General features: G+C 33.0%; 1 protein-coding gene across 3 annotated transcripts; it reads right to left on the bottom strand.

The window, feature by feature from the left end:
* Window positions 1-1,991: 1,991 nt before the first annotated feature.
* On the bottom strand, window positions 1,992-13,533 carry LOC111288017 (putative zinc finger protein At1g68190). 3 transcript variants are annotated; one of them, XM_022878758.2, is made up of 6 exons: window positions 13,051-13,533; window positions 11,625-12,267; window positions 9,871-10,224; window positions 8,489-8,716; window positions 3,136-3,359; window positions 1,992-2,317 (listed from the first exon to the last, which is right to left on the bottom strand). In XM_022878758.2, exons 2-6 carry the CDS (start codon window positions 12,135-12,137, stop codon window positions 2,191-2,193), a joined length of 1,446 nt encoding a protein of 481 aa, XP_022734493.1. In that variant the 5' UTR covers window positions 12,138-12,267; window positions 13,051-13,533; the 3' UTR covers window positions 1,992-2,190. The 3 variants fall into 3 exon arrangements, with proteins under 3 accessions (XP_022734493.1, XP_022734495.1, XP_089615941.1); XM_022878760.2 differs by having other exon boundaries at window positions 2,127-2,339; window positions 13,051-13,386; XM_089759815.1 differs by having other exon boundaries at window positions 2,127-2,336; window positions 13,051-13,386.
* Between the last annotated feature and the right edge of the window lie 3,698 nt (window positions 13,534-17,231).

The following is a 17,231-nucleotide window of genomic DNA, read 5'->3' as shown; positions in this document are numbered from 1 at the left end:
TTTGAAGATGAAACGTCATTTGATGATATAGGCCGTTTGAATTTTTATCAAGATATTTTGGATAGTGTACGAGCATTTTGTGGAGATAACACTTGAGTACTTTAGAGAGATTCATATGAGAGAGAGAGTCTAGTTTTTTTTTTTTTTTTTTTGCTATGAAGTGTGAGTGTTAAGTCTCGCAATCACATTTTGCAATTTTACAAAGCACTTGCAGTGCATTACAGCAATGCGCTATCCGCATTATCACCGAATGACGTAAGTATCCTCCTAGTTTAATTGTACCTAACAGGATGCCCCTTTTTTTCATCATGAAGTTTTAATATTAATAATAATTTGATTAAAGAATAATTTGCTTATAATTGAAGTTAATTTGAGATGAGAGTGGTTTTGTGTATGGGGATTTTACAAAATTTTCAAGTCATCAATTAAGACATATATTCCATTTAGGAAGAGTGAAGCCATCAATTTTTTTAGGAGTTTGCTTTTTTTTCACAATTATAACTAGCTCTTTTTTGTCCATCCATTTGCTTTCCTATCAGATCAATTTTCAAAATGATTTTTTTCTAAAAATAAAAAATAAAAAACAACTCTCTAACAAATTAATCTTCCAATCAAAAACCCTTTTGGGCTGTTGTCATGGTTGTTAAGTTAGCTATACATTTCTTCCCTATGTAACCTAATTTGTAATTAAGATTTAAGTTTCTCTTTCATTTTCATTTGAGTTCGGCCTTGAGCTTTTTGCTCACCTAGCGTTGCTGGGGATTTATCAGGCAACGGCCTCTCGTTCTTGTGAAGTTTGTGAGATCAGATGAGGATGATGGTCTTTCGCAATCATCATCCCAAGTTTCAATTATGAAACTCTAGTCCATTCCATATTTTATTATTCATCAACTTGCTAGCTTGCTGCATGGTGTCACGGATTTAAGTAGGAGTCCTGAATCCCACATCGAATATAAAATAAGGGTCACTGGGGTATAAAATAATTCACACCACCTTTATCTTGTGAGGTATCTTTTGTAAGACAAAATCATGAGGCCAGGAGGGTCAGAACATACAATACCTCACAAGGGTGTAAACCAAGATAGGTAAGCTGATCTGAGACGCTGGATGAGTGGATGCCTGAGTCTCACAACGGTTCGAAAAGTGATATCAGAGCCAGTCCTAAACCGTTTGATCTACGCCAAGCACCTCGAGGGATGTAAGCAGGGTAACCAGCCTCCGTGATGAAGGCGTCACAAAATTGAGTGAGGAAGAATGTCACGAAACTAAAGAGGAGTCCTAAATCCCACATCAAACATAAAATGAGGGTCACTGAGGTATAAAAGAGTTTACACCATGGGTTCATACCACCTCTATCTTGTCTTATGAAGCGCTTTTTGTAAGATAAAATCGTAAGAGCATTGAAACCAAAACGAACAATACCTCACAAGAGTGTAAACCGCACAAGAGTGTAAAACGAATAAAGAATATAAAAAAGACTATAAAAAATACAATGAAAAAAAGAATTGAGTCAATTTTTTTTATTGTATTTTTTATTATATTGTATTTTTTATTATTAATTATTATTAACATTTTCTATTTTTATATGTTATTTTTTCTTGTTATTTTCTTTGTTTTTTATTTTATTTTATGTTATTTTTTTTATCTTATTTTATGTTTTTTTTAAATGCAATTACTTTATTTATTCAATTGATCTTTTTAACAATACCTCACAAAAGTGTGATTCGTGATAAATAGATTGATCTGAGATGTCGGATGAGTGAATATCCGAGTTCCGGAACCGCATGGGTTCGAAACTTAAGTCTCAACACGTAACATATGACACTTAGCTGATAAGGCCAAAGAACGCTAACATCTCTTATTTCACATCAAACGTAGGTGTCAAAAAAAATTTTTTTTTTAAATTCCAATTCTTTTATAATATATACAAGTAATAAAACTCAAATTTTTTTTTAAAATTTCTTAATATTAAGAATTAGACACAAGATCCATTTTAATCAACGGATTTTCTCCACATATATGTATGTCATTGGAAGCGAGTGTATACACACACACACACACATGTAAAAGGATCAGAAATATAAATAGATGGAACTGACAGACTTGGTTGGATTTAAACAGAAGTATAAGCAACATGTGGCACTAACCGAATCTGGAACTGATAATATGTACAATATAAATACTGAGGACTTAATAGCTCCTTGTCACATTTGCATTATCAGAATCATGGTCCTCTGATTTAGCAAATCGTCCTTTTACCCTTTTCTGTACATCAGCTCTAGCTTTCTGAGATGCAGAACGAGTTTGTCTTTCATGCCTGAACATAGGAGATTCATCTGCTATAAGAAAGAATAATAAAAGAGATAGGTAGCTCACTTATCTGCCTGTTTTTTATTTTTTTATTTTTTTTTTGGGGGGGGGGGGGGGGGTGTTGAGGGGGACAGTAGCTATATGTTTATTCATATATACGTTTTGGTGCTTCCCGATTCTCAAAAGTAGGTAATTGGGCAAGAAAATTCTATAAACATGCATATGCATGCGCATGTGCATGTTTGCAACACATTTTTTATACAAAACTTAAAGCTTGGAAACCCCAGGTACATCACTTACAAATTTTCAAATGTGAACTTTCAATAGAAATGGGATAATTGTTTCCACCGACATGAAAGCTTCAATGCCCCAAAATACTTATTCTGTCAATATGTGAAGATACTTAAGAGCAACTACTGTTGTAATGGAATGTTCTCAATTTTTCAGGTTCAAAATCGACATTAGTTCTCAAGATTAGAACATATTGCAGGTGATGTGCTCATATTTAGCTTCTTACAATATCATAAAGCTACAATTTTATGAAGTATAAGCTATTGTGATCAAGAGGTTATTTTGCAGTATAAACCAGCAGCAATCTATATCTGGATTCACTTGTTTGAGGGTTGGGTTTTGAAATTTTTTGAACTGCTCAGGTTGTGGAAATATGACCAAGGTTAAAAACCTGATAGACAGATTATTCTTTTTGGTTCCTACTGGGTGCAGCAATTTTCAAGTACTAGACGTAAAAATAAAATCCGCTAAACATGTCAAAAAAGACAGAGGTAGAATATAAAATCTGCAAGAAAAGAGAAACCTAATACTCACAGTCGGGCTTTCTTCTTCTCTTTGTACCTCATCATGGCATTTTCTCTGGCTTCTGAATGCAAGCTGTCTAAGTCAGGTGAAATGCCTGATGCTTCCCCCTGTGTGATAGGTGAAAGTCCACTATCAAGACAGTCAGTACCACTGCTTTCAGCACTAAACCTTGAAACTGAGAAGGAAATTGTTGAATAAGATGGTCGAATTGGGCGAGGAGTACCAATGATCCCCTGGAAGTTATGAATGTGGTTAGGAGGATCCATATTAATTACTAAGTGAGCATACTGAAAGGTGCAAACAGATGAGCCCAAAGAAGATCCTAGCATCAAAGGAACACACAAATAAAAGGTGTAAAGGTACTTCAAATTATTCTGCCCTAGTTTCAACTTTTCACATCCAAAGCAGAGTGTATAAACTCCGTATAAGAGAATGTAAACTTTATATATGGTTTTTGAGATAACTTGAAGATAAGTTGCACTCTTCAACATGAGCACACATTGGCAGAGTGTTTTTTCGACAATAAAAGTTGTGTGTGTGTGTGTGTGTGTCTCTCTCTCTCTCTCTGTATATATATATAAGAGGTACTCTTTAACATGAACATACACACAAATATGCATGGGTGAGAGAACATGAAAGTATACATTGAAAGTCATGTAGTATAGAAAATATCCAATTATACTTATTCAAAAGGCTACTTTATTTTTATAATTTCAGTATTTTTTTTCTTGAAAAAAAAATGTAGAAAAAATGTTAACCTTCTCTATCTAACAAGAGAATTCCTTTCTTTACAAATTATTTCAAAAAATTAAAATATTAACACTATAGAAATCTGATTCTCCTACATTAAGGCAACTTGATTTCCTAATTTATTTTGGGAATATTTCTCATTTACTCTTCTGATTTTGTCAACTATTCTAATCGTCAAGTTTTTAGGGATTTGTTTCTAATTTAGAATAGAATAATTCTCCTTTTATTATTTTTTGTTTTTTGTTTCATGTAAGTTGTTTCCTAATAAGGAACTTTACTATTCCTATTTATTTAGATGTACTCCTTCATTGTAGCCAGAATAAAAAGAAATAAGGACAATTGTTCTTTAAGTTTCCTACATAGTATCAGAGCAAGTTGGCCTGAACCATTAGACTATAGCCACACGAGTTTCTGTTAAGGCTAGAAGGAGTGCAAACTCTTCTTTTGCAAAGGTGTGGCATGAAGAAAATCACAAAGAAGTGATGCTTCAACGAACCCTTCAAAACAAGTCTGCAACCTTTGGAACTAGTTTACTAGCACAAAAAGATAATTTCCTAAATGCCTTAAGCGTTCAACAAGGAAATACACAATCTTGGATTGTTGATTCGGGAGCATCAGATCACATGATTGGAGATGCATCCTTATTCAACACATATAGACGTTGCTACGATAGTTCTACTGTAAAAATTGCTGATAACTCTCTCTCAAAGGTGGCATAACACTAGACTCCATCCTCCATGTCCCTAATTTAAGCTGTAACCTACTTTCCATCAGTAAGCTTACGAAGGATAAATGTTGTGTCATTAAATTTTTTCCCAGCTTGTGTGAATTTCAGGAATTGGGCTCAGGGAGGATTATTGGCAGTGCTAAGATGTATGCAAGGCTCTACATTCTTCAAGATGATGCACTTGAAAGACCACAAAACTCTTGTGCAACCTTAGCCTCTAATACTAGTAAGGATGACCTTATCATGTTATGGCATTATAGATTAGGCATCCAAATATTTCATACCTAAAAATTCTATTTCCCTCATTATTCAATAACATCTTTAAAGATTTTCAGTGCGAAATTTGTCAACTTTCCAAGCACACTCGAAATACCTACCCTAGCCTTTCTTATAAATCATCTAAGCTTTTCTCAATAATTCATGGTGACATTTGGGGACCGTCAAGAGTTAACAATATCATAGGTTGTAGGTGGTTTGTTATATTCATCGATGATCATACTCGACTCACTTGGGTGTTCCTTATGAAAGAAAAATTCGAGGTTAGCCAAATCTTTAAAAACTTCAACAGCATGATACAAACCCAATTCCAAGTCAAAATCCAAGTCTTAAAACCTAACAATGGAAGGGAATACTTCAACTCTATTCTTGGCCATTACTTCACAAAGCATGGCATTATCCATCAAAACTCTTGCTTTGACACTCCACAGCAAAATGGGATTGCCGAACACAAAACAGACATTTGATAAAAGTAACTAGATCCCTCTTGTTGACTTCCAAAGTGCCTAAATATTTTTAGGGAGAAGTTGCCCTCACTACAACTTATTTGGTTAACCGAATGCCTTCTCGAGTTCTTAGCTTTAAAATACCTTGTCAAACGCTCCTTGCTTCCTACCTACAAACTCGGTTAATCTCTTCCATTCCCATCAAACTCTTTACCTGCGTTGCCTTTGTTCATATTAGCCAACAAAACCGTAGCAAGCTTGATCCCAAAGCCTTAAAATGCATCTTCTTTGGTTATTCTCCAAACCAAAAGGGCTATAGGTGTTATTCACCCATCACAAAAAAATTCTATAACTCTAAGGATGTCGCCTTCTTTGAGAATCTTCCATACTACAACAAGAATGATATTCAGGGGGAGAATACTACTTAGGAATATCAATTCTTAGCTATTGACTTGCCAATTTCCCAACCAACCCCTTCAAAACTAGATTCCCAACCAGATTCCCAACCAGCCCCTTCAAAACTAAATTCTCAACCTACCTAACCTATCAGCCATGCAGATTCTGAAACCCAACTTGTTCAGACAACTCTTGACTCTACAAACCCTCAAGTTATGCCAAAAAAAAACAAGAGAATTGATAATCTACTCAAGGAAGCAAAAACCACAAAAAGTGGACAACAGTACACAACTCAGCACTAAAAATCAACCTGATCCGAGTCTCCAAGAACCTGAAACTAACATAAGTAATGCCCTTATTGAATCTGAAACTGAAACTTGTGAGCTAGTTGATGACCTTGACATTCCTATTGCATTAAGAAAAGGTGTGAGATCATGCACCCAGTACCCTATCTGCAAGTACATCTCATATGACAAGTTAAATCCAAACTTTTGAGCCTTGACTACTAACCTTGACAATGTGCAAATTCCAAAAATTACTCAGGTAGTCCTTAATGAACCAAATTGGAAGGCAGCAGTTCCTAAAGAAATCAAGGCATTAAAGAAAAATGGGATACGGGGAATTTCAGATTTTCTAAAAGAAAAAATCCAGTTGGATGTAAATGGATCCTCACAATAAAGCACAATGTAGATGGAAGTATAAACAAGTTCAAAGCTAGACTTGTTGCAAAGGGGTTCACTCAATCCCATAGGATAGACTATGAGGAGACATTTGCTCATGTAGCCAAACTCAATTCAGTTAGAGTTCTATTGTCACTAGCAACCAACTTGGATTGGCCTCTCCACCAACTTGATATCAAGAATGCATTCTTAAATGGTGACTTAGAGGAGGATGTCTACATGGAAATTCCCCCTGATTTCAAAAGGCAAGACAACATGGGCAAAGTGCGCAAACTTAAGAAATCTTTGTATGGACTTAAACAGTCTCCTCAGGCTTGGTTTGAACGATTGACCAAGGCAATGAAGAGGTATGGATTCCTTCAATGTCAATTTGACCATACTATGTTTGTTAAGTTCACTAATGAAGGAAAAATAGTTATTCTTATTGTTTATGTGGATGATATCATAATCACCAGAAACCACAAGGAAGGAATAGATTATTTGAATAAACTCCTCGCAAAGGAGTTTGAAATAAAGGACATAGGGTCCTTAAATATTTCCTTGGATGGAAATGGCCCGGTCTAAGAATGGAATATCAGTATCTCAGCGTAAGTATGTACTTGATCTACTCAAAAAAACTGACATGATTGGATGCAAACCTACCGATACACCCATGGACTCAACTAATAAAATTGGAAGTGAAAATGTAAGCTCTCTCACGAACAAAGGGCAATACTAAAGACTAGTTGGGAAGCTTATTTACCTCTCCCACACATGACCTGATATCAAGTTTGCAATGGGGATGGTGAGTAGATACATGAATAATCCAACCAAGGAGCATCTCAAAGTTGTTCAACACATCCTATAGTACTTAAAGAAGAGTCCTAGTGAAGGTCTATATTTTAAGAAGTAAATGGATAGGGTAGTTGAGATGTACACAGATGCTGACTGGGCTAGATCAGTAACAGATAAAAGGTCCATTACTGGGTATTGCACTTATGTTTGGGGCAATTTGGTCACATGGGAAAGTCAAAAGCAAACTATTGTAGCTAGGAGCAGTGTTAAGGTTGAGTTTAGAGCAATATCCCATGGTATTTATGAAGGAATTTGGCTGATAAGGTTACTTGAGAATTAAAAGTTCAGACTGTGAGATCTATGACACTGTTTTTGTGACAATAAGGCTACTATAAGTATTGCCAAAAATCCTATTTATCATGATAAGACCAAGCACATAGAGCTGGACCAACAGTTCATAAAGGAAAAGATAGAAAATGGGTCAGTCAAACTAGCCTATATCCCTACAAGTTCACAAATTGCAGATATTTCGACTAAAGCTCTTCCTAGAAGCATTTTTTACAGATTGAAATCCAAGCTAAGTATGATTAACATTCATAACCCAGCTTTAGGGGGAGTGTAGATATCTGATTCTCCTACGCTAGTGTATATCTGATTCTCCTACATTGATGCAGCTAGATTTCCTAATTTATTTTGGGAATATTTCTCATTTACTCTTCTGATTTAGTCAACTATTCTGATTGTCAAGTTTCTAGGGATTTGTTTCTATTTGAGAATAGAATAATTCTCGTTCCTTTTATTATTTTTTGTTTTCTGTTTCATGTAAGTTGTTTCCTAACAAGGAACTTCACTGTTCCTACTCATTTAGATGTACTCCTTCATTGTAGACAGAATAAGAAGAAATAAGGATAATTGTTCTTTAAGTTTCCTACAAACACTAACATAATACACAAATTAAATTATAAATTGTTTATTTCTTCTAATTGTATGTTCATTTTGAACTAAGAAGAAAAACTCGAGAAAAGAGATCTATGTGGAATTTAGTCAGTAGCCATGTAAGACTAAAGAACAATCTATCAATGTAGCTCGTTGAAAAATTTATCTCCAAACTATTGTAGAAGTATGAATAGAGTAATAGTTGTTTAAAGGAAGTATTTGTCTTCGCTTTCAGTTCACTTAAGCTTTGGATGTGAGAATTCTAACATTTGGAATCTAAAGTGAACTAATTGCGCTTGAAGTACCTTTATAAAGGCCTCCTAGCACAATATCTGTATTATAAAGTCATAAGATAAAAGGAGTGCCTCGATCCTAACCTCCATTGGTCTTGCATTACCATTATCTGATTTATTGAAGGACATCTCCTTCTCTAGAGATGAGCAAGAAATATCTTTGTCACCAAGTAGTGCGCTGATTGAATCTTGATCACCACCAAAAAGTTCTTCAAAGTTGCGGAAAGTTAAGTCAATATCAGGCATGTTAAATTCATCTTGGCAAAAAATGTCTTCACAAACTCCAAGGTCTTGCATATTTTGAGACCACAACTGCGAAATTCAATTAATAATAAGCACAGTTCACTTCAAAAACTGATCATGCTCAAAAGTCATACTTATTGTCAACTCCTACAATATAATCCTTAATGTTACTCGAACAGGAAAATCTTTGCATGTGTATAAGGTAAAGATTGTGCAATGAGAAATTTAAAAAAAAAAAAAAAAAGAGTAACTATGCATGACAAGACCTAGACCCATATTAAATTTATAAGAACTCTCTTGCTATTTGTTCTACAGAAATGATTTTAACCATGCTGCTCTTTATTATAATAAATTTGTTCCTATAATTGGTAGTCACCAAAAAGCATTCACAATCTCAATTTATATGGTTATGAGGGTGGCACAGAAATATGTAATGTGTCCATAGCATTAGAGAGATGACAAGTGCAGCAGTAATTGGGTGCTCATTAACATCAAAACCTGAAATAATTAGGCCCCATCTAATTGATGCTTTATTTTTTTTTTTGTTATTAACCTTTTGTTTTCTTCCTTTTTTTTTTTTTTCTTGCAAATAAAAATAAATAAATAGCTAAAACATCAATCAAACAGGGCCTTAGGATTTTGTGTCACTTCCAGAAAGAATGAAATAGAAAGCATGAAATGAATGTTAAGTTGAAAGCAGCAATTTGTTCTAGAATGGTTATTCCCCGAATTGATTTAAGGAGCTTCAATGGTATATTTCTATTTTTTTTGCCCTTCCCCTAATTGTGTCCAGCTTCTGTAAACAACTTATGGATGAGTCACTCGTAAACAAAAGCCTGCATCTGAGTTAATTGAAAAGGGTCCAATAACTGGGCCAAGTTCAAAACAATAGCTTGCAGCCAACATAGCTGCAATTCATCCTGGGTTTAGAATATTGCCTCTAGTGATCACAGATGTTAACTAAGTAACTACTTTACATGATATGCAATTTAATATGAAATCACAAATGGGTTGCAGTAAAACCAATGGCCACAAGAGAACCATAACAATCAAATAGCTTAGCACTAGCATAATACCCTGTGCATTTGCCAACCATAAACGAAGACTTCTTTCTATCCTCATGGAGCTCCTATGTTCTATCAATGATGTATTAAAGTTGACCATATGACTGGTGATCTACAATAAACAATCCATTTTTATGACTTGTGATCAGTGGAACAAACCTGACTATCATGAATTGGACTTTTACATTGCCAAAAAGATTCTCCATACAAAAGCATCCCAGAAGTTGAAGATGACGATAAGTTCTCTAGATGAGTAAATGACAAGGGCAGAGGATCTGCATTCAGCTCATCAAGTGGATTGTCACTTTGATGGAGATTGGTGCCAATATCCTGGACTAGATTACTATCAACATTTTTTGAAGAGTTGCATATTGAAGAAGTTGTGTCAGCTTGTTCTAGGGCACAAATAAAAGGCAAATGGCTGTCTCCCTCAGTGAGCTGAAGCTTTTTCAGGTCAAGAATCTGTTGCAGAATAAAGGAGGTATTTTGCTGCTGTTGACCTTTATTAATAACCTGCAATAACAAGAACACACTAAGAAGAGTAGCTATTTAGCCCTCAGGAACCATGAAGTAAATGTTATTAATCTCTAAAATTTTATTAAATACCCTGTATAGCTTGAGGTTAAGTTACCATAATTAATAGCAAACTGCCAGGTCAACAAGAATTCCAACTTTGGACTGACCTAACTACCAATTACTATTGGTTGTAATATACATTACATTGGTTTACCCCGAAACATATCTGAGGAAGAAAAGACGAATCTATTCAACATCCAAAATTCTACAAAAAGAACTCAAAGTGGATCAAAAAATTTACTGATGGAAAGATCACCATGTGGGAGAAAAGAAAAGAAGATTTGAAAATGAAGGGAACAATAGTTGAAAAAATGGAAAGTAATGTATTGCCATTGGGTTGAACATTTCTGGTATATGACATATCAAGTATGCATAGGACTTTTGCTACTGGTATATATTTGAAAATGAAGCCCTATCATCATTGCACCAATAGCTAAGCAGCAGAAGAGAATATTAATATTATAACTAATAGTTTCAGTAGGTTAGCAGAACCAGTTCCTCCTTCACTACTTGATAACCTGATTTGTTGACTCAAATATGGACAAGTAGCTAGAAATAGTCAACGCATCAATTTTGACTAGGTCCTAGGTAGCAAATGAAAATCCCTCTATGCTAAACGCCGCGAACCCTTAAAAATCTTTAGATGATTGTTTCAAAACTCATCTTTCAAGTAATTCTAGTTTTAGATGATTAATTTGTCTTCTTTTTGCAATTTTTAGCTACAATTCAATTAACAGAATTTTTTGTTTTAGGCAGGACATTTTAAAACCTATATAAAGGGTGAACTTCAGGCTATCTCATTTAAGTTGTTCAAATATCACTGGTTGATATTGCTTTAAATGATTCTGATCAAAGTGGCATATCAGAAGCAATTAGTAAGTAATCCGGGCACATTGCTTCATGCTTCTAACATGTGAGTGTGACATTAAAATTTATAACTGATAGTCTGATAAACTAGTTCAGTTTTCAGGATGATTCGACAGATTTATGAAAAGACCTCATCTACAATATAGAAAAATTTAAAGAAAACTCTAATAGAATTGAATTTTACTAATTATAATGATAAAACACATAAACATTAAACAAGTAGAAACTTTATGAAATCGAGAATGTTTTCCAATTTTTAGGATAGCTAACTGTTGGTTACATATGCTTGCTGCATATTGCTGACATCATGTTGGGGGAAACTCTCAAGTTTTCAATAAAAATGTAAATGGTGCATGCATAACGATAGCTGATAACCAATTGAGCAGTTAAAGAGAATATAGATGCAGTCAAAGAGAATATGGACAAATTATGTAGATCTACTTGAAAACAGTTAAATCATGCCAATTAACCTTGGTTCGTTGACTGTTTGATCCAATATTGTGTCCTGCAGCAGGGAGTGAAGTCACGCTGGATTTACATGAAGAGACTCCAATTCGTGAACATGACTGCCTTAAATTCTCCAGATTTACTGCATTGGGATTCATGGAAACACATGAATTGGATAAAGACAGATCTTGAGCGGGATTGTCATCCATCTCATTCAATTCAAAACCCCACAATGCTGCAAAATCTTTAGCAGAAGGGCACCCCAAATAACTACTAACTGCACGCCTCTGATGCTGGGAAGAAATATCGTGGATGCTTTGGTCACAACCATGACACATGAACATCCGGTGATCCAAACACCGAACATAAGATGGGCGGCATCTGCATGAGTCACATAGGAGGGTACGAAGATGCCTGTTGGAAAGTGCATTGGCTGAATGGACCTTTGCATCACAGGAAAGGCAGAGATGTGCTGCATCAGATTTGCAATAAACAACTGGTCTTGAAGTTCTGCAGAATTCACAGATTTTCTCCATTTCAAAGTTCTAAATTTCTAAAATGTTTGTGGTATATATACAAATGTTAGCTTCAAATTCATGATCTTGATAATCAACAAAAAGATTCTGTTCTTTTGATGAAGAAATCTCCTGCTCCACTTTCGAGGATCTACAAAAATTCAGAATAAATACTGAGACATGTAAATGCTTGCATATCCGATCTAAGAGCAAAGACACCTTAAAGTATGGAAGTTTCAAATTCAATAACCAAAAGGCCCAAGAGCCACGGGGTGAGATAATCCTAATATATGGCTACGCCTGACAGATAACCACCACCAAAAAGTATATTTTAAGCGTCAAAAAGATCCCAAATACTTGTTCAATATTGCTATACTATGAAAAGGGTTGCTTTCTTTCGACTTCTAAAAAGCGGCTGACTTTGGACCAAAGCCAGTAGTATCAGAATTTTCTTTTTTTTTTTTTTTTTGTTATCACCTCATCCAAAGAAACGTAAAACTTGTCACTCAGCAACAAAAACCGCTCTGATCGTAGGTTTTGATAGAGATCTTAGGTTTGGACCGTCACAATTTTTCTTTGTAAACAAACAAGTACTTCGATATTTTTTGAAGAAAAGTTAAAGAAAGAACCTTAATTTCTATCAATTCTAACTGCAAAACGAAAAAAATGAAAATAAAAATCACCAATCTGACAAATTCAGCTGAAACTAATTAGAATTATTCTTTTTCATACAGCCTTTTTGGTTTTTTTTTTTTTTTTTTTCATTTGAAGAATTCTTCCTGATCCTTTAGCAAAATCAAACCACTAAGCACAACCAATAAATTTTTAACAAAGAAAAAAAAGGAACACAATCCATTATTCAGCTGATCAATTAAACAAAGAGATCTAAGTGGCAAATATCCAAATTTGACAAATCCATGAACGATACACGTACCTTGTATTTGTTCCCCAAGAAAAGAAAACAAGAAACTGAAAATTCCAAGAAAATTCTACAAAAAATGAAAAAGTGGTCGGCCTTTTGAGTCTGAGCTTCCCTTCTGAATTCTCATTTATCTTCACATTTCTTTCTTTCTGTTTTGCTTTGCTCCGTCTTTCTTTCTCTCTCTCTCTATCTATCTGTTTCACCTTTTTGGCTGACATGTGCATTAAGAGTGTGAACTTTATGCTGACGTGGACCTAATACTTTTTCCGTTGTTGGATCCACCAAAGCTATCCATATGTTTGTGAAACTGTTTAATTTGGCGCTTCAGGTCTTATGTCATGTGAACCAGATGGTTGCCCGTCAGGACAATAGCCCATTGCAGCGTGGCCATATGATTGCTATGGGATGATTGATGCGGCCAGCGGCCTACCCATGAATAGAAAGTACGTATCATCTAATTTTGTTCAAATTATGAAGTCAGTTGTGAACTGAACTGTGAACAAAATCAAATTTTAGTTTTTTATATTCTAAGATTTGAAATTTTACGTCAAAATATAAGAGATTTAAAAATTCACTTTTAAGTTATTAATATGAAAATATTTTAATTACGTAAATTATTGATGTGATATTTTTTCGATCGAATTGACCTTTTTTAGAAGAAATTTTATATTTTTATTTATCGAAAAAAGTAGAGATAAAATCTGTTACAAAAAATGCTGTACAATATTAACAAAAACTATACAAGTAAAAGCATATACATTTTTATTATTAATTTTATTAATCTAAGACTCCATCCCCTTTCTTCCCTTATTATTATGTCACGTGGCACAAGTTTCCACCTTTTTTTCCTTTTTTTTTTTGGGTTTTATTTATTCAGATATTTTAATCTTTTCTCAATTTTTTTAAAATTTTATAAATATATTTTTTAAATTTCAATTTTTAGATGGCTTTTTTTTTATAATTTTTTTCTATACAAAGTTTAACTCGAGTACTACATGGAACTACTTAAATGATTTTTTTGTTAAACTAATTTTGCAAAAAAACAAAAGTTGATGAAAATATTCACATGACACCCTTATTTAGTATTTTTTTGTTTCACTTTTTTTAGTTTTTAATTAGATAAATTTTAAAATAAAAATGTCAACTGATAAAGATATCAAAATAATTCGTATTTAATGAATTTTGATTTATCTCGATCCAATAAAAGATATTTTTTAAAATTAAAATCAAGTTGGTAAGAGGTTGAGCTTTTTCAGCACCATCCCTCCCCTTTATTGTCCCATGTGGCACAAGCTCTTATTCTTTTTTTTTTCTTTTTTTTTTCATAATTTTTCAACTTTTTTAAAATATTATAAATATATTTTTAAAGATTTTAAATTTTTTTACCAATTTACCAAGCTTTTTTTTTCCTTTTTTTCTTACAATTTTTTTTAAATTCCTCTATTAGATAAATTTTGTTTTTTACAGAGCTTAACTTAGGTCTATGTGGCACTTTTCGATTTTTTTTTAATTTTTATTTTATTTTCTTTTTTATATTGTTTATATTTAATAATTTTTTCCATTTAAATTTTTAAATGTAAGACCTACTTTATACCTATCTTTTGTTTTTTTACCTTTTTTTTTTCTTTTGTTTTTTCTCATTTTTACATTTTTTATAAATATTTTTTAAAATTTTAAATTTTTTATGGGACTAACTTTATATGACTAGTCACCAACATCCCTTTGAAGACTAGAACAATACAACACGTAACTTCATACTAGTTTACCATAAGAGCAAGCGAAATATAAATGATCCATATCCCCATTAGTTTGTTTACAAAAAAAGCACAAACAATTTGCAAGAGGAAAATTCCAAGAGGAAAGTCTAAAAAGAATGAGCAACTAGTTTAAGATAGCCATCCAAGCTATCAACGCATATTAAGGATATTATGCTAAAAGCATAGTACTTTGTCCTAATCCACTCATGGCTGCATATCTCAAATGACATTACAAATTTTTACTACATTATATATGATCAAATTTTGTTACCAATCACCTAGGCTTCAAGAAGGAAGTTGCTACACTGGAAGTGGAATCAATTAGAAAGGAAGCTAGCTGCTTAACTTGAGTTCCATACCCACTTGGTGCTTAAAAAAGATTGGATATACCAAAAATTGACACTATTCAACACATAAGCCTTAACCCAAGAAACCTAAAATTGACTCAAGTAAATAATATCTATGTGGTTGAGAATGCACATAAAGTTTTAGGCTAAAATATCTTTAAGCCTTGATCCATTTTCAACTTTAGGATGACAAATGAAGGCCCAATTGATTCTTGCACATTTAGCATCACCATCTTACCTTTCCAAAAAAAAAAAACAAAACACGATTGAGAGACTTTCTTGAGAACATTTTTTGGAAGAAGAAAAATATAGCACCAAAAATTTTGCAAGCTAAATAAAACTGATTGGATTAGACTTAATCAACCAACAAATTATAAATGCTAGCCCTTAGCAACTATCAGTCCTCCTGGTTAACTTTTCTACCAAAAGATAATAGTCTTTTTTTAAAACCTCATTAAAATTAAAGGCACTCATAAATATTTAGTTGTTATTGACACCTACTTTTATTCAGACCTATCTTAGTCAAGTTGGATATTCAAAATCAAGACTTGAGTTTTTTTAAAGAATTTTGATGCTTTACAAGTATTTCAGATTTTTGAATAAGTTAATTCTTTAGCTGATGCAAAAAAAAGTAGTAAAAGTCAAGGGAAAAGGTAAAAGTCAACCTAAAAGTTAACTTAGTCAAACTTGATCAAATTAGAGTTTTTATGGCCAAAACCAAGGGGAAAGTTTCAAAATCATTTGAAATTGGGGTCAGTGGATAATATTTACAAAAAAGGCATTAAAAAATGCTTAGTTAATATCATGATTAACACCTAATTGTCAAAAACATTAGCATGCATTTTAACCACATATATCAAACATCTTAATCCCTAATTAGGAAAAATGAATCACGGTTATTAGGCTTACTTCTAAAGTCCACCTAAATATTGGAGATTTTATGAGTTTTAATGATCATAGATCTTCTAATCCTAAATCCTAACTTTGAAACCTTAGCCCTGAAACCACGAAACCTTAAACCCTTCATGAAACCCTAAATCCTAACCCTAAATCTAATTCTAACCCAAAACCTAAAATGAAACCCTAACCAAAACCATAAACTAAACCCTAGATTAAACCCTAATTCTCAAACCCTAAATCCTAACCTTAAACCATGAAACCCTACACCCTAATCCTAAAGCCTAAATTTCATGAAACCCTAAACTCTAACCTTAACTCCAAACCAAACTTTAAACTTGTCCTAAACCAAAAAATCCCAAACAAACCCTTTCCAAAGCCTAAATTTTAACCCAAAACCTAATCCAAATCACATTCATGTATATTTGCATTTTACTTGTTTACTAATTTTTTACATGCATTAGCATTCTTAATTATCATTTACATGTCAAGTTAAATTGCATTCATGCATTTATATTTGACATTTAAATTATTTAAATTGTTGTATTCATGTGATTTTTTTGAAAAAGAGGGTTTCAAAAAATAAAGGTGTTTTAGAAATAAAAGAAGATAATATTCCAAGTAAGAATAATTCTTGAGATTTTACCTAAATATTGGAGATATTCTCAACAATTACCTTGTATAAAGAATAACTACATGAAGTTAGGTTTTTAGTGGCCTTTTCTAAACTATTTAATAGTGTCTATAAACGATACTAAAATGTTAGCGACATTTCCAAGTAACGTCTCCAAAAATGTCAAATAGTTTTACGCGTTTTTTTAAAAACGAGGTGAAAATTAATGGCGTTGATTTTACATTTAGTGACATTTTTTAAATGATTTGACATGGAATTCAAGGATGTGATTTTTGCAAATTTAGTGGCATTTTCTTGGATAAACATTGCTAAATGTAAATATTTAGTGGCATTTATAAAAAAAATGTCACTAAATTTTGAATACTAATTATATATATGGCTAAAAAAATAACATTTGGAATAAGTTGTTTTATATTTTTGTTATAATTACATTCAATACTGAAACATATTATAAAACACATAAAACTTAATTCAATTTCATTAATTAAATATTATAAAATATCTAAATACATTAACTGTTTGAGTAATTCATATGAAATTTCACATGTTTTTCAATTG

This window comes from Durio zibethinus, chromosome 4 (genome assembly GCF_047325235.1).
Source record: "Durio zibethinus cultivar Kanyao isolate XHJ-2024 chromosome 4, ASM4732523v1, whole genome shotgun sequence".
NCBI classification, from domain to species: domain Eukaryota; kingdom Viridiplantae; phylum Streptophyta; class Magnoliopsida; order Malvales; family Malvaceae; genus Durio; species Durio zibethinus.
The sequence above is the reverse complement of the archived record's forward strand: the minus strand, read 5'-3'. Positions and strand labels throughout refer to the sequence as shown.